This window comes from Nakaseomyces bracarensis, assembly GCF_045282275.1.
Source record: "Nakaseomyces bracarensis strain CBM3 chromosome Unknown Scaff7_0, whole genome shotgun sequence".
NCBI lineage: Eukaryota > Fungi > Ascomycota > Saccharomycetes > Saccharomycetales > Saccharomycetaceae > Nakaseomyces > Nakaseomyces bracarensis.
The window spans coordinates 231,447-251,813 of NW_027263968.1; the positions used below are offsets into that span (position 1 = coordinate 231,447).

The following is a 20,367-nucleotide window of genomic DNA, read 5'->3' on the forward strand; positions in this document are numbered from 1 at the left end:
TTCAAATATTTTTATTTCTCTATGAATTTAGTCTTGACCATTAAGTTAATCTTCATAAGTGTTTATTTGTTCACATCGCTTGTATCATAAATCCTATAAATAACCGCTATGATTATAGCGGTTCAAAAAGTTTGAGTAATATTCTAGAGTCGTTGAAATCGAGCATTGAGATAATATTGGTTGTTTGTAAACTGCAGCACTCAAAGGCATTAATTTTAAGCTAAAACAATCCTTAGTGCTTTCTTTAAAACTATAAATTTGAACCACTAATTTGATTTAAACTTTAATTAGAAAAGTTATTTTGATTCCTAGACTACTGTATATGTAGGAATTAACTTTCTGTAAGTCTGACTATTACTGCAACATCTGATCCTATATATATTAAAAATTAAATATTGATAAGAACCCTATTTTAAAGGTGTTGTTGAGATAAATATTCTACAGTGCCATATTTGAATGTTAAATAACTAATTAATAGTTGCAGTAATTTATATAAATCCCTATTTTTCAGATTAAATGATGTATCATTAAGATCATAATAATCATAAATTACATCTAATACTTAATAACATAAAATCAGTTAAGAGAATTGAAACACAAAAAAGATATTATTAGAATAAAGAATAGTAAAGGTGATGTTATATTAGTAGTAACTATTATTTTTGAATATTAAATATTTAAGTGCCATTCTAGTTTAATTCAGTGTGTAGAATGACCACGATGGTACTTTAGGCCATTTAGATTTTTGTAGCGCTTACCACAAACATCACATCTGTATGGTTTGTCTCTTATATCTTGAAGACTTTCGATATAAACTTTGTTAGAATCAGGGTCAAGTATGCTAAAAGTACCATCTGGATTTTCAACTAGTGTTTGGTTTTGATGACCATGTAATCTATGATATTTTAAACCGTTTTGATTTTTGTATGTCTTGCCACAACCCAAAACAGGGCATTTATAGGGTTTGTTTTCCTCACTTTCATTTGAATATAGCGTTCTGGCAAGGTCTACTGCCTCATTATCATTCGAGTTTGATGAATTTGAAATTTGGCTCAATACTGAGTTCTCCCTTTTCACTAATGGGCTATTATTAGATACTAGTTTGGGCGATGCCATCTCAGAATATCCAGATGGTGATTTGAGTTGTTCATTGGTCGTTTGAGTATTTGTCTGGCTAGAATTTAAGTTTTTAAGTCCTGACACAGTTGGTTTGTTGGATAGCATATCCGGATGTGCGTGTGTTGTTGTAACAGAAACTATTGGATTTACATCAATCTTTGTTGACAATGGACCGATACTTTTATTCTGCTGAGAATGATCCTTTATGTAATTACCAGTTGTATTTCTGTTGTCATTGATACCGTTGGTTCCATTAATATTTTCTGAAAAATTAATGGAAAAATTCGAGAAAGAAACAGCTTGGTTGTGTACCTGACCAGTACCCTCTAGATTCTGGATATTAGATTGGTTCATAACATTCAAAAACACATCATTTGTCGGTACCGTATCCAGCAAGCTTCCATTGTTGTTTTTTCTATGGTTTTGAGTGAAAGCTGGTGTTGTCTGATTTGATGACAATGCAGTATTTTTTCCCACTAGAGGAGTGGTCTGGGTGGATGTAATCTGAGAAGAGGTAGGTGAGGGAGAAGCACTGGGCGCTACGTGGCCCATGTACTGCTGGCCCAGTGCAGTAGTAGAACTAGACCTTGATAAGCGATGACTGTGATGGTGGTTCTGTTGCTCGTAAAGGCCATCGTGCTTAAGTTGTTGCCGTATAATGTTCATATGTTGAGGTGTATTAGGGTTATTTGTCGTAGCAGGTGTAGGAATAGCTATTTTTGTTCTATTCTTTGCAGTGTCATGTGTACTACTTGCGAGGTCATTTCCTGATGTTGCACCAGCAGGATCAATATGAGCTTCCTCGTAATGTTTTAGGAGATCATGTAGACCGGGTAGAGATAAACCGCAGCAGGAGTAGTCTTTGCAGTATTGTTCTTCTAGATTCGGAAGAATAGGATTATAAGAAACAGGAGGCGATGTTGCAAAGCCAGCTCTATCAGTACCATAGTGAGGATGTAGCACAGACGACCTCCTTCTACCGGAAGTGAATGGGTATACCAAACTCACACTATTTTTCCTATGTCCTTTGCTCCCATTATTATGATTGTTGTTAAATGCGGTATGGAACATTACCTCATCCCGAAGCCATGATCCAATACTCAATGATCCCCATGAAACACCACCAACACCTTGTATGTGTGCAATAGAATCCCGCCTCAGCCGTTGATGAGGAGATATAATATTGGGATCATCTCGGTCGAGCATTGCACTATCTTCCATATAAGCAGCTTCCATTATTTAATTGAAATGGCTGATGTTTTATTTTCTTTGTATTGTGAATATTTATTAGTAAATTTACTTATTTGACAAAGAAATAATTGAGTAGTTGCTTTTTGTGAGTGATCTACTCTTTCGTATAATCTTTTTTTTTCGTTCCTTGTTCTTTTGATTTTAATATGTCTCTGTCTTTGATAAGCAATGATATTAAACAAGGATATAAAGTTCTTTGTTCTAATGAAATGAAAGACTATTAAATCTCAAAAAAAAAGAAATCAAGACTAGATGATTTTAAATGATTTCAAGATAATGATTAAAAATATACTACTCACCCCATTCAAAAACAAATTCATATATATAATTAATTATTGTACCCCTGCTCATCGCCCATAAGCAGGTGAAAAATTATTAATCCTATTAATTTTTTTTCGTAATGCTGTTTAGTTCGTAATTTTTCAGTTTTTTGCCAACTGGGTTTTGTTTGTTTGTTGTTTTTTTCACACCGCAGGACCAGAAGGGAAAAAAAAAGAAAGAAAAAGAATATCCTTTAAAATAACAAAACCATTGTAATATGACGTCATATTTACCCGGAATCCAATTGTAAACCAATATTGTACGCCTCCCACCCAGCGAGATCGAGAAAGCGATGAGATCTTTAATGTTACCCGGAGGAAGTATCTTTGTGATAGTGTTAATTTTCAGTATTTTTTGCTTGGGAGGGCAGGGAGGTACGGTGGTTTTTCGTTCTTGGAGAAAAGAGCCTACAAACACGCAGCCACTGCATTGTAAAAATGAGAATGTAACTGCGGGTGCGGGGTGGGTAAGATGGAAGGCCCAGAAAGAAGCCAGTACGAAGAAAAGGGAATTTTAAAAAACACATATACACATACGCACATACACATAGACGCACACAGACAGACACACAGAGAGAGAGAGAGAGAAATAGCACAGCCCGGGATACGGATGCCGACGAGCCCAAGCCCGCAGAAGCTCTAATCCAAGTAGCACACAAAACAGAGAGAGTGCGGGCAGAAGTAGATGAGGTAGCCCAATGTGCTTAGACGAGTTAGTAGATATTAAACGGTACTCTATATAGGTGTGACAAGTGATAGGCGGAGTATTACAGTGGCGGTTAGATGCACCAGTGGAAAGAAGATAAATGTGCTACTAATTGAGATGCATATGATGTATTCGTATATATTGATATTATAAACTAAATATATGTCTTCAATAGTAAATGTCTTCAAGCACGGACGTCAGACCTTGTTGTGGGTTCAAAATGTCATAGATATAGATTGTTTCATATACTAGCTAAATATATAAGATGTGAATTTTTTCTCCAATTATATTCTCTTTTTTTTTTTAATGAACAAATATATATCACATTTCCTTTTGTAGGAGGGTAGCCTTTTCTTGCAAGCGCGCAATTTCTTTATCCTTTTCTGCGATTTGGGCTAGTAGTTCTTCACGTTTCTCCTTTGTTTCTGGAGTCTCCTCTTTCTGGTCAAAGGCTCTGTAGTTATCCTTTAATGTGAGTAGCTGGTTTACCAATGCATAAGTTCTCACGACAATGAATGTCAAAAATAGGGTAATGCCTGTTAGGTACATGTTTCTCTGGGCCAGAAACTTGCGGGAGATCACCTCAATACGGTTTTGAGATAGAACGGTACCACCGGATGTAGCAGCAGAGTTAGAGTTAGGGTTCTTACCCATATTTAGTTCGCGGTTGATGTTGTACACCTTTGTGATACAGTCGACAAATAAAATTAGGACGAAACCGAGGATACATTTGATGGCCACTTGTACCGTAGGTAACCTGAACGGTTTCAATAACAGTAACGTCATTGGCTTCCTGATCCTGCTTGGGATTGGTAACGATAGCACCGAGAATATACATATCTCAACTACCAAAATAGCAAACACTAGTGCATAATATAACGACATTATTTGTTTTAGTTTTTTTCTTGTTCTTTTTATTGGCTTAGTTTCTCTCTCTTTTTTTTAATGATTGATACCTTTGTTAAACACCTCTATTTCTCAATCTAAAATAAATGTATTAAATATTAATCTTATCATTGAAGTTAATAAACCTTTGTCACAATTTCAACCCTTACTTTTTTTTTAACACTCATCGGGGCTTCCCTTAATATAAAAATAAATTTAAAAAAAAAAAAAAGAATATCGCCCAATATTAAATTAAATTAATTAAAAAGGGTTCCCTCTTTGTTAGCCCCCCCTTCTTCTTCTTCTCTTCCTCGAAGCTTTGTACGGTTGTTTCTTTCCGCGCTTTGAAGAATCGTATTGCTTTTTCTTGATGCCCAGTAAATATAATAGATCATTCGTAGGATGTGATAGTACAGATGATGCCGTTACCTTGTAGTCGAACCACTGGTTTAGTTCTAGTTTTGGATATTGTATAGATATAGTTTATCTAGAACTTAGGCTATCACTACCGTATTGGGTCTATGTCATGGACTTTCATGTGGAGTTTGTGAAATATTATTAAATTTCGGGATGGATCCGGTCATCTGTACGTTCCTAAACATTAAAAACAATTTAAATTATTGAACAATTATGTAGCTTGTTAATTAGTGGTCATAGTGATATGTGAATATACAAATAAACAATCATCCTGGGATAATTTAAGGAATATATAAATTCTGTTATAATTATCTTTTTCTATCAGTAAAAGATTGGCTGTATTATTGGCGTTATGATACCCTCGGATATAAATCGATTTATGATCTCACGTTTATTTACAAAGGATAAATACCCAATTGTCCCATACAGTACTCTTAAATCCTGGTTGTGTTGTAACTTAGGTCGTATTTTATCTTTGGGTAGCGGCACCCTGGCAACACTACTCAATTCGTTCTGTTTAATGAAAGCCTTGTACATCTTGTCTCTGGTCGGCAGCTTATCAGGCTTGAGATTAGCCATCTTCTCAATATAATTGAAGTCATACCCGTTTATATCTTGTTCCGTTCTCTTAAACATCCGCAGCATGGCTAGGTTCCACTGCAAGTTGAGCAAGTTCTGACCTTGTTCATGTAGCTGCATGATACCATAATGTTGAGTGCCCACACTGACTTGAACATGTTTTTGTGTATAAAGACATTGCTCTAACGACTCAATGTTGTAGTGTACCTTGTATCGATCTAACTTTAACCCTTCTACAAGCCTAGCTACTCTCTTTTTATTCGTTACTCTATGCGTTGACGGCACCATAAACCGAGCAGCAACTGAATCAGCAATTGTACTTACTTTAGTACTTTTGAACAGCATGTTTACCTGACTTACTTTCCTTTCTTCGAAATACAGCTAGGGTCTCTTTTCTCAAGTCATCTTAAACTTATAAACATGAGTGTTTTTTTGCTTTTTTTTACTATTATTTTTTCTTAGTTTGTATATATTAAGGTACTTGTAAAATATTAAGAAATTATTTTATGATTAATATTATCTCATTGAAAGTGAAAATCTGTTTTCTTTTTATATAAATAAATAAAATTAGAATATAGAAAATATAAGTAAAATATAAAGGTGTTTATTTTTTGTTATTAAGATAAGATCTTACCAAAAATCTTTTTGTTTAGTGGGTGTCCTACAATAAAAAATAACAACAAAGCTTTTTTAAAAGGACTGAATATTGAAATTAAGTTTTATTACAGTACATTTTTTTTTTGTTTTTTTATTTGTATTGTTTGGTTTATTGCATCAAGTAATTTGTTGTTTTTTTTGAGTTGTAATTTGTATTTGTGAGTTATGTGTGTGTGTGTGTGTATGTATTATCTTTAGTTCTCTGCCTTCTTCTTGGCCAAGTCAGCATAGAAAGCTTCACGTCTGTCAATAACACCCTTGTGGAAACCCCACCACCAGTAACCAGCCATAGCACCTCCCAGACTGAAACCAATAACAATATCTTGTAGAATTCTCTTCTTCAATGTACCAGTAATTGGAGCTAGCATTTTATCTCTTCTCTTTTTTTTTATGTAGTTTTTTAGTTTTATCGTTTACTATAAAATGTTCTATTACCAAAAATATTGAAAGATAATTTAAAATTATATAAAAATGCTTTCTTGATAATCTCTATATATAAATTCGAAGGTTTTCTTCCCTTGTAAGCTCTCTCTCTCTCTCTCTCTACCCATTATCTCCGTAAAAATCCCCCCAAGAGACCTGCAACTAAAAGGAACAATCAAAACTCAGAAATCACAGCACAAACCTTTCTCTATTCTTGTCCTTCACCCCATACAATGCACCGCTGTAAAATACACAAAAAACCTCTCTCGAACAACCAATCAGCGCGAACAGTACTTCTGTAGATGGAGAGCAGGGTAACACTGTTTTGTATTCCGTGAATATAACTGGTTACCCTTGGTTTTGCTCTTACTTTATACCTTCGTTCATGACTATTTAAAACGTATTTTATGATATACATGTGACTTGAGTCACAGTTCTCTTATTTACCGGGTAAACAAAAATTTGGAAATGACCTCGATCGCCGGTTTTATTTTTTTTTCCTGTAGTTTTCGTTTTTTTGGTATGACATTATGACTTTGCCCAGTGCGTGACGTTTAGGACTTATTTAAGATATGCGAATATAGAATACTTAGATAGGATCGTAGGGTTTCGTACCATTTGTAATTACTATGGGGGTGGAAGTAATGTGTCTTGACAAAAAACCCTATCGATGCTTATAAATGACCTATTATAACAGTAACCTTCTTTATTACAATTCACTGTATATAAGCAACTATTTTCTTCTAGTAAATATAAAATCATATACAAAAAGATCTATTGAAAAATAATAGATATACTGTGAAGGTTAAAAAAACAAAAGGAACACTAAATATAAGGAGAAAATGTTGGGTAGAAGATGTTTTTCTTCCTCTGCGAAGCTGGCTAAGATTAAGGTGAAGACACCTATAGTCGAACTCGACGGTGATGAGATGACAAGAATCATCTGGGACAGAATCAAGAAACAATTGATCCTGCCTTTCCTGGACGTGGACTTGAAATACTATGACTTGGGTATTGAAGCACGTGATCAGACTAAGGATCAGGTGACTCATGACGCTGCGAATGCGATCAAGCAGTACGGTGTCGGTGTCAAGTGTGCCACCATTACACCAGATGAGGCCCGTGTCAAGGAGTTCAACTTGTCTAAGATGTGGAAGTCTCCAAATGGTACCATTAGAAACATCCTTGGTGGTACCGTCTTCAGAGAACCCATTGTGATCCCAAGAATCCCAAGACTCGTGCCAGGTTGGGAAAAGCCAATTATCATCGGGAGACACGCACACGGTGACCAGTACAAGGCCACAGATGCGGTAATCCCAGGACCAGGTAAGTTAGAACTTGTCTATAAGCCTAACGGCGATGCTTCCAAGGCTGAGGTCATGGAGGTCTATGACTACAAGGGCCCTGGTGTCGCCTTGGCTATGTACAACACTGACGAATCTATCGCCGGTTTTGCTCATTCCTCCTTCAAGCTGGCCATCCAGAAGAAGCTAAACTTGTTCTTATCTACAAAGAACACTATCTTAAAGAAGTATGACGGTAGATTCAAGGATATCTTCCAAGAAATCTATGAGTCTGACTACAAATCTAAGTTCGCTGAGTTGGGCATTAACTACGAACACCGTTTGATTGATGATATGGTTGCCCAAATGATCAAGTCCAAGGGTGGTTTTATCATGGCCTTGAAGAACTACGATGGTGATGTGCAATCTGATATTGTTGCCCAAGGTTTCGGATCTCTTGGTTTGATGACCTCCGTCTTGATCACACCAGATGGTAAGACATTTGAGAGTGAAGCTGCCCACGGTACAGTTACTAGACACTACAGAAAGCACCAGCAAGGTGAAGAGACCTCCACAAACTCAATTGCCTCAATTTTTGCTTGGACTAGAGGTTTGTCTAAGAGAGGTGAATTGGACGGTACCCCAGATGTCGTTAGATTCGCTAACATCTTAGAAGCTGCAACTTTAAACACCGTTCAACAAGACGGAATCATGACAAAGGACTTAGCTTTGGCTTGTGGTAAGACTGATAGAAGCTCCTATGTCACCACCACTGAGTTCTTGGATGCTGTTGAAAAGAGACTACAAGCTGAAATAAAGTCAGTTGAGTAAATCGGTATCTATACCACATCACTATTAAACCAGTAAATGAACCCCATCAGCTGAAGAACGAGATATATCCTATATGAAATCTCCTTTAGTTAATATCTATGTATGTAATGCGCCTTTCTATTCGCAGAAATTGACGATAAAAAACAGTAAATAAATATTTCAATAACTAGATTTTAATAGAGAAGTTTTTATTATGCTATTTTTTTAAATGAACAATTTTCTATAAAATCAAAATACAAATGCTGTGAAAGAATTATATAGAATGACTATACGTACTATATTAAGAGTACCGGTTAGTGGTTACAACTATAGTTTTGAAGACACCATTTCGATATCAGAGACAGAATCGATTGAGCTTACCGTATAGCTAGGGCGAATACCATTCTCTGAGGTTTTCATTTGCAGATCAATTGAGTCCTTTTGGATTTCATATATGTTCAACCATAACATGGTACCACAAAACATAACAGGTAATAAAAACATTGGTGTTGCATCAAAAACATATAAGAACCACTCATGTCCCGAAATATAACCATAATAACCTTCTAAGAATTCTACCGTTCTAACAATGGATCTCAAGAGAATCATGGCACTAGTCACAATAAGTATCCAATTATAACGTATCCATTTGGTGGCTTGTCCAGCAATTTTATTCTGACCCTTTAAGGAATTCACCCTAAACACAAACAAAAATTCGTTGATCATGAATATACCGAAGAAACCAATCTGTATGAATAAACCAGCTGTTACAATCTTGGAACCGGTATGTCTCGTTGATTCGCTTACCTCCAAACCACCACCACTGGCTTGTAGCAGCAAACTGAAAACATCACCAAGGACAAAGATAAGTGTATTATAACGTGCAGGCATGATCATCAAATTCTCAACAAACATTAAATGTGCCATTCTTCCGAAAAGCATATAAATACTTGCAGCATATAAAGTAGGAGCAATTAATAGTAGAACTGTCTGGATTGCAAAGGGTGGCAGTGCTTCAGGGTGTCTAGAAGACACAGCTCTACCAATATAACCTATAATCTCCAACAAAACACCAAAAATCATCGGTAAATGAGCGGTACAAAGTTTATATGTGCTATAATGACGGATATCCGAAATGGGAGCATTGGAATCATACCATTTTGTAATGAAATTTTTGTGAATGTTAGTGGTTATCCAAAGGAAACCACAGAAAATCAAACCGAATATAATAAATAATACTGCAAACGCTATCGCAGCCCCCAAGTTAGGAGTATAGGTATAATAACTCCAATCGTCATCGTCATGCATTCTTAATTTACTTTTCCTTAAAAAACTTGTTATCGCGATGTATGATATTCAATTTTGTATCTCCACCTTATAATTCTAATAAAGAAAACACTTTTGTACTTATATTAATTTTAATAAGAGCTGAGTTGTTGCTTATATTTCCAATCATTTTATACTTTCATGTTTGTTTAAATTTGTTTATATGTCATATGATATACTTATTAATATATTATTTTGCCTTGCCTCCCCACATATTAAATCTTCCCGCAAGGCTATTGTAGGAAGTTTGCAGTTTTTTTCTTCCTACTAAATAATCCTGCAGCCTAGAATCTCGCATATTTGTACAATTTTGTTTATTTTGGTGTAATTTTTTATTTAACATTCAAAATTTTTCATTGTTTGTTTTTTATTAAAATTTTCAAAACTTCTTTTTATGGTGATCGAGCATCTCGGAAAAAAAACGAGGCGTCATCTGTACGCTGATCTCTGAGGAAAATACGTCCAGATATTGTTTTCCCATTCACTTCCGCGGAAATAATTTAAATTGCCTACCATTGCTTTAACTCATTTCTTTTTTATTTTTAGCAGCCTTCAAATCAATTTGATCTGATCAAAGCTACTTATAAGCCTCCCCCCGCCATAAGTCCTAATACCGTACTCTACAGTGATTCAATGGTTAATGAAAGGGTCTTCTCATAGTTCTTCTGTCTGCCAAATATGATATAGCATACTCGAGTAAAATTTCAATTATCCCTGGAAACATAAAAATAGTAGTATTGAGATGATCAAAGATAATCAAGGAGATAAAAAAAAATAAAGTTGCATTCAATATTTACATAAAAAAAAAATGATGAGAAAAGTAGCAATTGAGGCAGAAACTTATTGTTGTTTACATGTATCAGCTAAATCTTGATCCAGGTTAGCAAGATTTGGGTCTGATCCATCGATGTTTAACATTTTTGATAAATCATCAAACTCACCACCCTTCCCATTTTGGTTAAAGTTCTTGCTGACAGGCGAGTCACCAAGTTGTTCTAACTTATCTAATAGAGTTGTAACCTCTTCTCTGTCCTTATCGTTGTTATACTCTGGTTTTTCATAAATAGTTATCAGCTCTCCGATGAGGGTATACTGCTGCCTATATGTATCGATTTTGTCCTTGTGTTGTGGTACATCTTTATTCTCTTCTAACCATGTAGAGAACTCTGCTTGCATCTCTTTCATAGGCTGATATAACACCTCTTTCGATGACATCTGGTTTAAGATGCTTAGAATAGCATTGTCCATCTCGCCTTCCTCTGGTAAAGAACCAGAGTCATTGACCAACTCGTTCAATAATTGCGAGAGTACTTCGTCAGGATTACCGCTTCCTGAAGTTCTTTGCTTCTTCTCTTCTTCTAGCTTACTATCAACTTTATTACCGTTCTCCTTGAGTCTATCTAGAGTACTGGATATAACATCCTTAAAACCTCCGGGATTCTCCTTTGTCTTATTTAAGTTTTCTAATTGCTCTGTAGTGGTCTCAGCGGGAACTTGACCAGCTTCCTCCAAGATCTCCAGCAACTTCCTGTAGTTTTCAGCAGCCTCCTTGTCCTCAGCATTCTCACCGTCATTGCTCTTCATCAGGTTTGCGAACTCCTTTTGCAGATCTTCAATCATCTCCTTAACAGCCGGATCTTCCTTGTTCAACGCACCTGTAGCACCCTCTTCCTTAACAGTCTCAGACTTATCATTAGATTTAGCCTCTTTAGCTACATCGACAGTAGCCTCCAACTTGCCTGGATCTTCATCCAGAAGCTCATCCAAGTCATCATAATCCAAATCGTCACCCATGTTATATTTTATCTATTTACTTCTTCGCCAATACCTTACTTGGTTCCTGTATTAACCCCGACTTCAAAATGATAGAGTCTCAATCACAAGAACAAATTAAAGTTTGTATTACAGCGAAAGCAATGGTAAAGATAATATTCACTTTCGTAGTATGCTATTAATCTTATATGATTTCAAAGGCTTTACAGATTAAACGTCCCTTTTCCAAAATACCATTCATCATCAGTTAGTTGGACGCTTTCTTAGGCTTGGATATGTATTTTTTCGCCTTCGGATTTGAGTATTGTATTGCGGAAAAAAAAAGCATTTTTAGCGTTTTTAGTTCCTTTTTATTCAAAATTAATTAATATTTTATATAAATACTTCAATAGTGAATTGCAACTAAGGGCTAAAGCAATATAAGTAAATCAGAAAGTAACTAATAGAAACAATATGAGTAGTTTATGTTTGCAAAGGTTGCAAGAGGAGCGTAAGAAATGGAGAAAAGACCATCCTTTCGGGTTCTTTGCGAAACCTACGAAGAAAGCTGATGGGACTATGAATTTACAGAAATGGGAGGCTGGTATCCCTGGTAAGGAAGGTACGATATGGCAAGAAGGTGTATTTCCTATTACTGTTGAATATCCTGATGAGTATCCATCTAAACCTCCTAAAGTGAAATTTCCAGCTGGGTTTTACCATCCTAATATTTATCCTAGTGGAACTGTGTGTCTGAGTATTTTAAATGAAGACCAGGACTGGAGACCTGCTATAACGTTGAAACAGATTGTGTTAGGTGTACAGGATCTACTGGACTCTCCAAATCCAAACTCTCCAGCACAGGAACCCGCCTGGAGAGCTTTCTCGAAGAACAAAACAGAATATGAGAAGAAAGTTCTGATACAAGCCAAACAATATGCTAAGTAGAGAATAATAATCGATCAAATAATAAAATAATCAGTTACATGTACTTATAAATAATAAGTTAAATTAAACTAAGAAAAATCACAATAATTGTATAGTTAATGATTTTTGTTTTTGGAAAAACTATATGTAATGACGAACTTATATTTTTAATGGTTTTTTTGAACATGGTAATATAAAATAAAAATCGATGATAAATACAGATATTTGAACAGGTACCCGATGTTTAATCCAACAACACAATGTCTTCTTTCATTTTCTTGATCCTTCTGCTACAAATTTATTAATAAATAATATTTAAAACGAAGTGTCGTAATACATAAATGATGCAATGTTTATTAATTTAATTTATTTTTATATATGATTCATGATACATAGCCTTAGAGAAACGAGGTTTGCCAACATAAAAACATAGGCTTATGACTTTTCAGTAGCTTTGTAATTAATAAAACTATCGAGCATGTTATATGTCTCAGTCGCACGTTCCTTCAATTCAGGATTTTTATTTCTATCAATAAATTTGAATTGTTGTTTTAGATTTGGTGCAACTTTTGTCTTGAGAATTTCTAAAAAGCCACCGTTAACAAAAACTTCGGTATCGTAGTCGAAATCACCATCGGAATATATCTCAAATATAAAGTTTGTAAGTTCAACTAAGATCAAACCATCGACCTTTTCAGTAGAAAGCTCTTGTATTATAAATTGACCAATAATACGATTAATTTCAATTTGTCCTTGCATTAATGCTAGAGCAGCTAGCACACCACAACATCTCTGCTTTAATTCTAGATCCGTCGTACTTTTATATTCAGATATTACTGAATTCACAAATTCAACATTGTTGTATAACCCTAAATCAGATAAAATTGCCGAAGAATCAGGATTCAATGACGCCGCTTTTAACAATGCCCAAATCACACTCATCGAACCTACTTTTAATGAAAGATCATCAGTTTCTATGCTTTGCTCCTTTTTAACGAATGCCCATAAGCTCTTGTAACGATTGTCCGGCAATTCATAGAAATTTACTCTAATTGACATATAGAGCCATAATAGGTTATTCCACCCTATTAGAATTCTCGATGGAAACATATCAGCCAAAGTAGTAAAAACATGTGGGACGAATATAGTCAAAGTTTCTTGTAGCTGTTCTGGTATTTTTTTCTTTCCTTGCTCTTCATATTTAGCGGCTAAAATTTCGGTTATTGCAGTAATTAGATCAATGGCAATCTCAATGCTTTGCAGCTTCATAGATGCTATTGCCCTTTTTTTGGTATATTCCTTGATCTTTGCAGCAACCTCTGTATTTGCCGTATTGGCTATATCTTCATCCTGTGCAATTGATGATAGGTCATGTTCCAATTCTTTCAAATTTATATCATTAATTGACCCGCATACTTTATGAATGATCTCGTTAGCTTGTTCGTAAGTGATTTCAAGATCCAAAAATTGTAGATATATCCCTTGAGCAAGAACTTCAGTCAATTCGTTGTAGTTATTCTCCGTACTTCTCTTTAAATTTGGTAAAGTTTGAATAAAAGAGGCCAAGTATTCAACACTTGAGATAGCTTCGATGAATTCAAAAGATTCTGTACTGAAATCATAGATAACATCTAGAATGGTATTAAATAGATTAATTGGCAGTTTATCTACACCGTAAGTCAAAAGATCTGTTATAACTTCAAATATTTTATCTAATTTATCTGATTTAAGCACCTCTTCTAAAATGTTATCTGAACCGTTACAAAGAGCAACAACTAATGACAATAAGTTTTCTGCGAAGTCAAACAAAAGACGTTTGGATTCCTTGTTTTGTGCTGTATTTTTCTTTATGTTTTCATTATTAGAAGTTGCACTTAAAACCTTCAAAGACTCTTTCAGTTTGTTAAATCCATCCAGAATGCTTATCCATATTTCTGATCTCCACAGATGAACGGAAACATCATATCCTTCTTCCAAACATAAATTTCTAAGTAAACCGTAAGCTTCAACAACAATTTCAGTATTTTTATCTGATAGGAGCTTGGTCGTGATAATGGAGACCAACTTCTGTTTTAATAGTAGCTTTCTCATATGAGGATCCTCACACATCACCGAAATAGAACCCAGAGCCATGCTCCTGTCATTAGGGACTACACTTTCTAGGTTTTTTAAAAGTGGTTGTAGCTTTCTATCCACCAGAGATGCATCCTTTTTAGAAAGACCATTGTTATTATTATTATTATTAGCTAAAGGATTTAAACGGGATGCAGAAGATCTAGACTTCTTCTTTGATCTACCCATGATTAATTAGTGTATAATTATGTCCTTTCTTGATACTTTAGTAATCAATGTATAAAAGAATTAAATGTTTTAATTATAATTTTAAGCTTACGTTCACTATTTTATCATATTGGATTCGATGAGATGAGATGTAAGTAAATTTTTCAAAAAATTTCCGCTCGTCATATATTACATAGATAGATCACGACCTATAAGTCACATATAACTATTACTAGTGTTTTAATGATTATTCTGTTGATTAGATCAATACATGGCTATATAGCATATGCCTAAATACAATCTTACAAAAGGTCTTCTTTCTTTTAAAAAAAAAAAAAAGAGTTTTTAAAGAGTTTTTATATTGTGACAAACACTGAATTAAGGAAGATATAAACAAAATTAATTACTAGTAATTAAAGATGTAAACCCTTTATCTGTACTTGTTGAAACCAATGTCATTGGCCTTTTCTCTGAAACATTGACGACAGATGTTCAAGTCGTACTTTCTGATCAAACCGGTGTGAGAAGAGCAAACACGGCATTGACGAGAGCCCTTACCGAATCTTCTTGGGTGAGAGAACCAGACGTTTTCGTGAGCCATTTTATCGACTGCATAAATATTAGATTTTCAATTGTAATTGTCGGCGCATAAGCTGTAATAACAACACCCACATTCAAATAGGAACAAAAAAATCATAAATCTTTGTTAGTAAAAGAGCTCCTTTATATTGATTATCATCTTTTGAGCATCAGAATACATTGAGAGAATAGGAAGAGTGTATTAGGCACAATTAGAAATTTTTTATTTATCTCTTTCAGCTTTTTCAAAAATGATATACTTTAAATTCATATTGATAAACTGCGATACTACCGATCATGATGTTCCACCTTGCTAATTAAAACATAATTTCCCACCGTTGTGTACTTGCTATCCATTTTGTCTTATATAAAACTGCCAAACTCTGATTAACATTTCCACTTAAGCTTCTGATTATCCAGTATCCTGCAATTGCATCATCCAAACAGCTGTTAAATTATTTTTACCCATAAAGCCAGCCCATAACCTCGTTCTTTTATTCTCTCATTATGTTCTTCTCAAATCCACACGCATTATTTTACTCTTGCACATACATTATTATATAGTCTCAGTGATGTGATTCTGCTATGTATTGATCAAAATTACGCAATACCTGCTCAAATAGTCAATATATACTTTTGAATAATTGGTATTATTTTACCTCACTCTGGCGAATGTTCAACCGCTAGGAAACGATATTTCGCTCTCTCTCTCTCTCACAGAACCGAATCCTCTCAGAAGCACAAAGGGTACCCTTCCAACTTTCCAAACTTTTCCCGGGCACCACTGCCAGACAGAATCGTACCAGATCAGACATGTCCTTTGATGGAAAAATCCCTTCCAAACTGGAGCTAGCCACCATCAGCATTGCAGCCTAGGAAAACTTTTGGTTCAGCTTTCCTAACTAAGCTGCCATAATGGCAGCAACACGAGATGGCTTCCCACCTGTAAATTGCGTAGAGTTTCATCAGACCTTTACTACTCTCTACCCGTAGTGCACAAAGACAAATTCAATATCTTATTAAGTTTTTTTTCTCGTCGACTTTTGTATATCTCCGGGTTATACTCTATCCTCATTAGGAAGGGAGGGTAAATAAAAATACAGATAATTTTCAGTCAAAAGAATGTACAGGTGTTTAATAAATAAATGTAAGGATGTGTGATTTTGCGACAGTCACACAAAAAATTTTTCCAATGTGGATTTCTGAAAAAAAAAATCGATGAGCATCGGGTAAAGCTTATTGACAGAGAGTAAGTGTTATGCACAGTAACCATTCGAATAGTAACGGTAGTCATATGTGAAGTGGTAAATAGTACTTTTCAATCAATTGCGATAATTATTCTCCATAAAATATTAATTTCTCAAAACTGAGTCGCTAAGAAAACGAATCTTCTATACTACAACTAAAAGCTATGGCAGGTCATTCACACAGATCGTCTGTCAAGAATGGTCATAAGGCTTTCAAATCTAGACACTCTTCAAAGAGTGCATTGAAGAGATATAACAAGGGTAAGGTTGAGAGGGAAAGTATGGGTACCGGCAGACCTATAAAAAATGCCTCTAAAATGCAGAGGAGAAATAAATCGAAACAATTAAGAGCTAAGAAAATCCTAGATAGTTATCAAATCAAGAAGGTGTTTGAAGGGTCTCATGGTGCTGAGAAAATTATTACCGTTATACCATTAACTGAAGATATTGATTCGCATGATATTATTAGGAAGATTTTAAGCTCCGCTGATCTTGACGAAGAGACTATAAGTCAATATGTTCCTGTAGGGATGCCAAATACACCACTGGTCAGAGATATTTATATCAAAAAATTCAAGTCTAATTTAAAGTTTGTTGTACCAGACATGTCAAACTTCCTGAACATCCTGGATTCCTCCAAGATAGCTGATTTCACTGTCTTTGGCTTAAGTGGTACTTCTGAGGTTGATCCAGATTTTGGTGAACAAGTCATTCGTGCTCTTGAGTTACAAGGTATAGCCTCTTACATTGGTGTAGTTTCAAATCTATCTAATGTTCACCCCAAGGAGAAATTTCAACTAGATGTAAAACAATCCCTAGAGAGTTATTTTAAGCATTTTTTCCCTAATGAAGATAAAGTTTTCAATTTGGAAAAGCCCTCTGATTCTTTAATTACCTTAAGGACGTTATGTCAAAAGATACCAAGAGGTATTACTTGGAGAGATAACAGAGGCTACATGGCGGCTAACCAGATTGACTTTAACGAACAAGGGTCTTTACCAGATGTTGGTGAATTGATTGTTTCTGGTACCGTTCGTGGTGTTGGCTTTAATGCAAACCGTTTGATTCATATTCCAGGCATTGGTGATTTCCAAATCAACAAAATTGAAAAGGTTGCTTCCTCTGCTAGAAAGAGCAACAAGGTTGATGAATTAGAAGAATTAGCTACCGATTTAGATAATGTGTACTGTGCAGATGAGAGCAGAGATACTTTAGAAGATTATGCCCCCGTTGATATGGAATTTGAAGAATGGTCTGATGAGGAAGGCTATGAATACGATAACCTTCAGGCTGCTAGGTATGATGATCACGGATTTTTACCAGGTAGAGAAAAGAAAGCCGCCAAATACAGAATCCCTAAAGGTACTTCTGATTATCAGGCTAAATGGTATCTAGACGATATTGTCGAAGTCGGAGATGATGAAGAATTAGAATCTGAAAGTGAAATGGAAGAAGACATGGAAATGGATATAGGTGGTGAAAACATCGATGAGTTTGCACATGAAGGATTTATCGATGATGATGAAGATGATGCCAGGACGACAGTAGCAGATGATATGTTTGTGGAATTATCCCCTGAGGAGGAGGAACGTCAACTACAAGAATACCGTGCTCTGGAAAAGGAAGACAGAGAGTTTCCAGATGAAATCGAATTGGATCCATCTCAATCTGCAATTGAAGCATTAAAATATTACAGAGGTCTAAAGAATTTATATAACTGTATGTGGGATGTTGATGAAAGGGACCCACGTATTCCTCAAGAATGGAAACGTTTGTTGAGAATAGGTAACTATAAGAATACTAAAAATAAAGTTCAAAAAGAAGCAATAAAATTATCTCAGGTAAAAGCTGGTGATCGTGTAAAACTTCATATTACTTTTCCAAAAAACCTTTTGAGCAAGATTATTGATCCAACCATGATTGTTTTCCCAATATATGGTTTATTACAACATGAACATAAGAATGCTATGGTTAATTTCAAAATCCAAAGATGGGAAGAATACGAAAAACCTGTACCTTCAAAAGAAACCATTCTGGTACAATATGGTGCAAGGAGATATGCTATACAACCATTATTCTCAGGCGATTCTAATAGTCCGAATAATGTCCACAAATATGATAGATTCTTACATCCTTCCACTTCTTCGGTTGCAACATGTATAGCACCGGTTGACTTTACACAATCTCCTGCCATTTTCTTCAAACTATCAGCTACCGATAGAAAGGGTGTTGAGCTAATTGGTCAAGGTACTTTCATGAATGCTGACCATACTAGAGTGTTGGCAAAGAGAGCTATCCTAACTGGTCACCCATTTAGATTCCACAAGAAGGTCGTTACTGTTAGATATATGTTCTTCAACCCTGAAGACGTTGAGTGGTTCAAATCCATTCCACTATTCACAAAAACCGGTAGATCAGGGTTCATCAAGGAAAGTTTGGGTACTCATGGTTACTTTAAAGCTACTTTTGATGGTAAGTTATCTGCACAAGATGTGGTTGCTATGTCCCTATATAAACGTATGTGGCCTAAACCATCCATACCATGGAATGGTGAACAGATTGAAGAGGTATAGTACCTTTTTTCTGTATACTAAAATTTTCTGAAAACTAAATATGGACATAGATATTAGCATTGTATACTAGAATTAAGTTAATAATCCCAACTGTTCAAACCTTTTGGGTGAAACAACAATACCGATAAAACTGAACAAGGTTTACTTATTCAAGAGACTGTTTGCAATTATTAATCTTGAGTCATTATTATTCACATTACAGAAATTTTATTTAGAAGAGCAATAAGATCTACTTATGGTAATGTATGTGTCATTGGGTCTGAAATAAATTCCAGGCACTTAAGATATTTTTACTGTACTTTAGAACCATATAGACCATCAACATAGAAATTATTTTCAACCTTTATATCATGTTCAATTATTATTTTTTCAAAGCTCAATAAAGCTTTCTTTAAAGCATCATTTACCGCCTCTTTCTTAGCTTTATTAAAGCTTTCAGCTTTTGATTTTGTTGTAGCCCTGCTGAATCCTGGCATCCGCGTATTTGTGCCATCTTTCAGAGTAACTTTGACGCTAGCCTCTGCTATAACTGTAACCATCTCGTTGTTATCATGATTCAACTGCTCATCTTCTTTCATATCATTCGTTATATTCACAGATGAAGTAGAGATGGGAAAGCCATCTCTGATTTCGATGAATTCAATATCAGTCCTCCAACCATCAAACCCAAACGACTCATTGGCATACTGAACAAGTATATGTCTCGGTATCAACTTCGAGAGGTTATGTTTCCCATATCTACTACTGTGGTATATTTGGTACGTATATCGCTCGATCTTCGATTGTAAAACTCCGATTCGTTGTACAGACCAATCACTGGCAGGTCTTCCTTCCCAATCCTCTCCTAGACTCAACTCACTGAGATGTACTCCTGATTCTGCCGTATAAATGGTATTATTATAAGACACATCTCCATTGTGATAATTAGAACCCATTTACCCCCTTTGTTCTTTTCAGTTTTGTTCTTTATTTTCTATATATATTTGGATCGAATAATGTTATTTCAACTTCAACTCGCTCATTGATAGGTATAGTACTTTGAAGTTCATATATTAGACACTTATATTATAGTTTATTTTTTTAATTCTTTTAATGGTATTGGCAGATGAAAGGTTTCTCTAATTGGTTACATAGAAGCACAAGTAATAATGACTTAATTTTAATATAACACGTGATTTTATTATTTTTTGCTTAATACTAATCTTTCCACCATATAATAAATTTTAGAAAAAA

The 20,367-nt window shown here is 35.0% G+C and overlaps 12 protein-coding genes across 12 annotated transcripts; 3 read left to right on the forward strand and 9 right to left on the reverse strand.

Moving 5' to 3' along the window:
- Window positions 1-699: 699 nt before the first annotated feature.
- Window positions 700-2,355, reverse strand: RNJ42_01567 (Transcription factor SFP1; the record flags this gene model as incomplete). The annotated part of the gene is made up of 1 exon (XM_071051732.1): window positions 700-2,355. The coding sequence occupies one exon, from the start codon at window positions 2,353-2,355 to the stop codon at window positions 700-702; it is 1,656 nt and encodes a 551-aa protein (XP_070907122.1).
- Window positions 2,356-3,717: 1,362 nt separating this feature from the next.
- On the reverse strand, window positions 3,718-4,281 carry YET3 (Yet3p; the record flags this gene model as incomplete). The annotated part of the gene is made up of 1 exon (XM_071051733.1): window positions 3,718-4,281. The coding sequence occupies one exon, from the start codon at window positions 4,279-4,281 to the stop codon at window positions 3,718-3,720; it is 564 nt and encodes a 187-aa protein (XP_070907123.1).
- Window positions 4,282-5,019: 738 nt separating this feature from the next.
- CBS1 (Cbs1p) lies at window positions 5,020-5,622 on the reverse strand (the record flags this gene model as incomplete). The annotated part of the gene is made up of 1 exon (XM_071051734.1): window positions 5,020-5,622. The coding sequence occupies one exon, from the start codon at window positions 5,620-5,622 to the stop codon at window positions 5,020-5,022; it is 603 nt and encodes a 200-aa protein (XP_070907124.1).
- Window positions 5,623-6,128: 506 nt separating this feature from the next.
- On the reverse strand, window positions 6,129-6,302 carry COX9 (cytochrome c oxidase subunit VIIa; the record flags this gene model as incomplete). The annotated part of the gene is made up of 1 exon (XM_071051735.1): window positions 6,129-6,302. One exon carries the CDS (start codon window positions 6,300-6,302, stop codon window positions 6,129-6,131), a length of 174 nt encoding a protein of 57 aa, XP_070907125.1.
- Window positions 6,303-7,199: 897 nt separating this feature from the next.
- IDP1 (isocitrate dehydrogenase (NADP(+)) IDP1) lies at window positions 7,200-8,471 on the forward strand (the record flags this gene model as incomplete). Its single annotated transcript, XM_071051736.1, has 1 exon — window positions 7,200-8,471. One exon carries the CDS (start codon window positions 7,200-7,202, stop codon window positions 8,469-8,471), a length of 1,272 nt encoding a protein of 423 aa, XP_070907126.1.
- A 306-nt stretch (window positions 8,472-8,777) lies between these two features.
- On the reverse strand, window positions 8,778-9,758 carry RTA1 (Rta1p; the record flags this gene model as incomplete). The annotated part of the gene is made up of 1 exon (XM_071051737.1): window positions 8,778-9,758. The coding sequence occupies one exon, from the start codon at window positions 9,756-9,758 to the stop codon at window positions 8,778-8,780; it is 981 nt and encodes a 326-aa protein (XP_070907127.1).
- An 858-nt stretch (window positions 9,759-10,616) lies between these two features.
- Window positions 10,617-11,570, reverse strand: PEX19 (Pex19p; the record flags this gene model as incomplete). The annotated part of the gene is made up of 1 exon (XM_071051738.1): window positions 10,617-11,570. The coding sequence occupies one exon, from the start codon at window positions 11,568-11,570 to the stop codon at window positions 10,617-10,619; it is 954 nt and encodes a 317-aa protein (XP_070907128.1).
- Window positions 11,571-12,002: 432 nt separating this feature from the next.
- On the forward strand, window positions 12,003-12,476 carry UBC9 (E2 SUMO-conjugating protein UBC9; the record flags this gene model as incomplete). Its single annotated transcript, XM_071051739.1, has 1 exon — window positions 12,003-12,476. One exon carries the CDS (start codon window positions 12,003-12,005, stop codon window positions 12,474-12,476), a length of 474 nt encoding a protein of 157 aa, XP_070907129.1.
- Window positions 12,477-12,890: 414 nt separating this feature from the next.
- Window positions 12,891-14,756, reverse strand: SYO1 (Syo1p; the record flags this gene model as incomplete). The annotated part of the gene is made up of 1 exon (XM_071051740.1): window positions 12,891-14,756. The coding sequence occupies one exon, from the start codon at window positions 14,754-14,756 to the stop codon at window positions 12,891-12,893; it is 1,866 nt and encodes a 621-aa protein (XP_070907130.1).
- A 409-nt stretch (window positions 14,757-15,165) lies between these two features.
- On the reverse strand, window positions 15,166-15,336 carry RPS29B (40S ribosomal protein uS14; the record flags this gene model as incomplete). Its single annotated transcript, XM_071051741.1, has 1 exon — window positions 15,166-15,336. The coding sequence occupies one exon, from the start codon at window positions 15,334-15,336 to the stop codon at window positions 15,166-15,168; it is 171 nt and encodes a 56-aa protein (XP_070907131.1).
- Window positions 15,337-16,725: 1,389 nt separating this feature from the next.
- TSR1 (small subunit rRNA maturation protein TSR1) lies at window positions 16,726-19,134 on the forward strand (the record flags this gene model as incomplete). Its single annotated transcript, XM_071051742.1, has 1 exon — window positions 16,726-19,134. The coding sequence occupies one exon, from the start codon at window positions 16,726-16,728 to the stop codon at window positions 19,132-19,134; it is 2,409 nt and encodes an 802-aa protein (XP_070907132.1).
- Window positions 19,135-19,424: 290 nt separating this feature from the next.
- RAD59 (Rad59p) lies at window positions 19,425-20,069 on the reverse strand (the record flags this gene model as incomplete). The annotated part of the gene is made up of 1 exon (XM_071051743.1): window positions 19,425-20,069. One exon carries the CDS (start codon window positions 20,067-20,069, stop codon window positions 19,425-19,427), a length of 645 nt encoding a protein of 214 aa, XP_070907133.1.
- Between the last annotated feature and the right edge of the window lie 298 nt (window positions 20,070-20,367).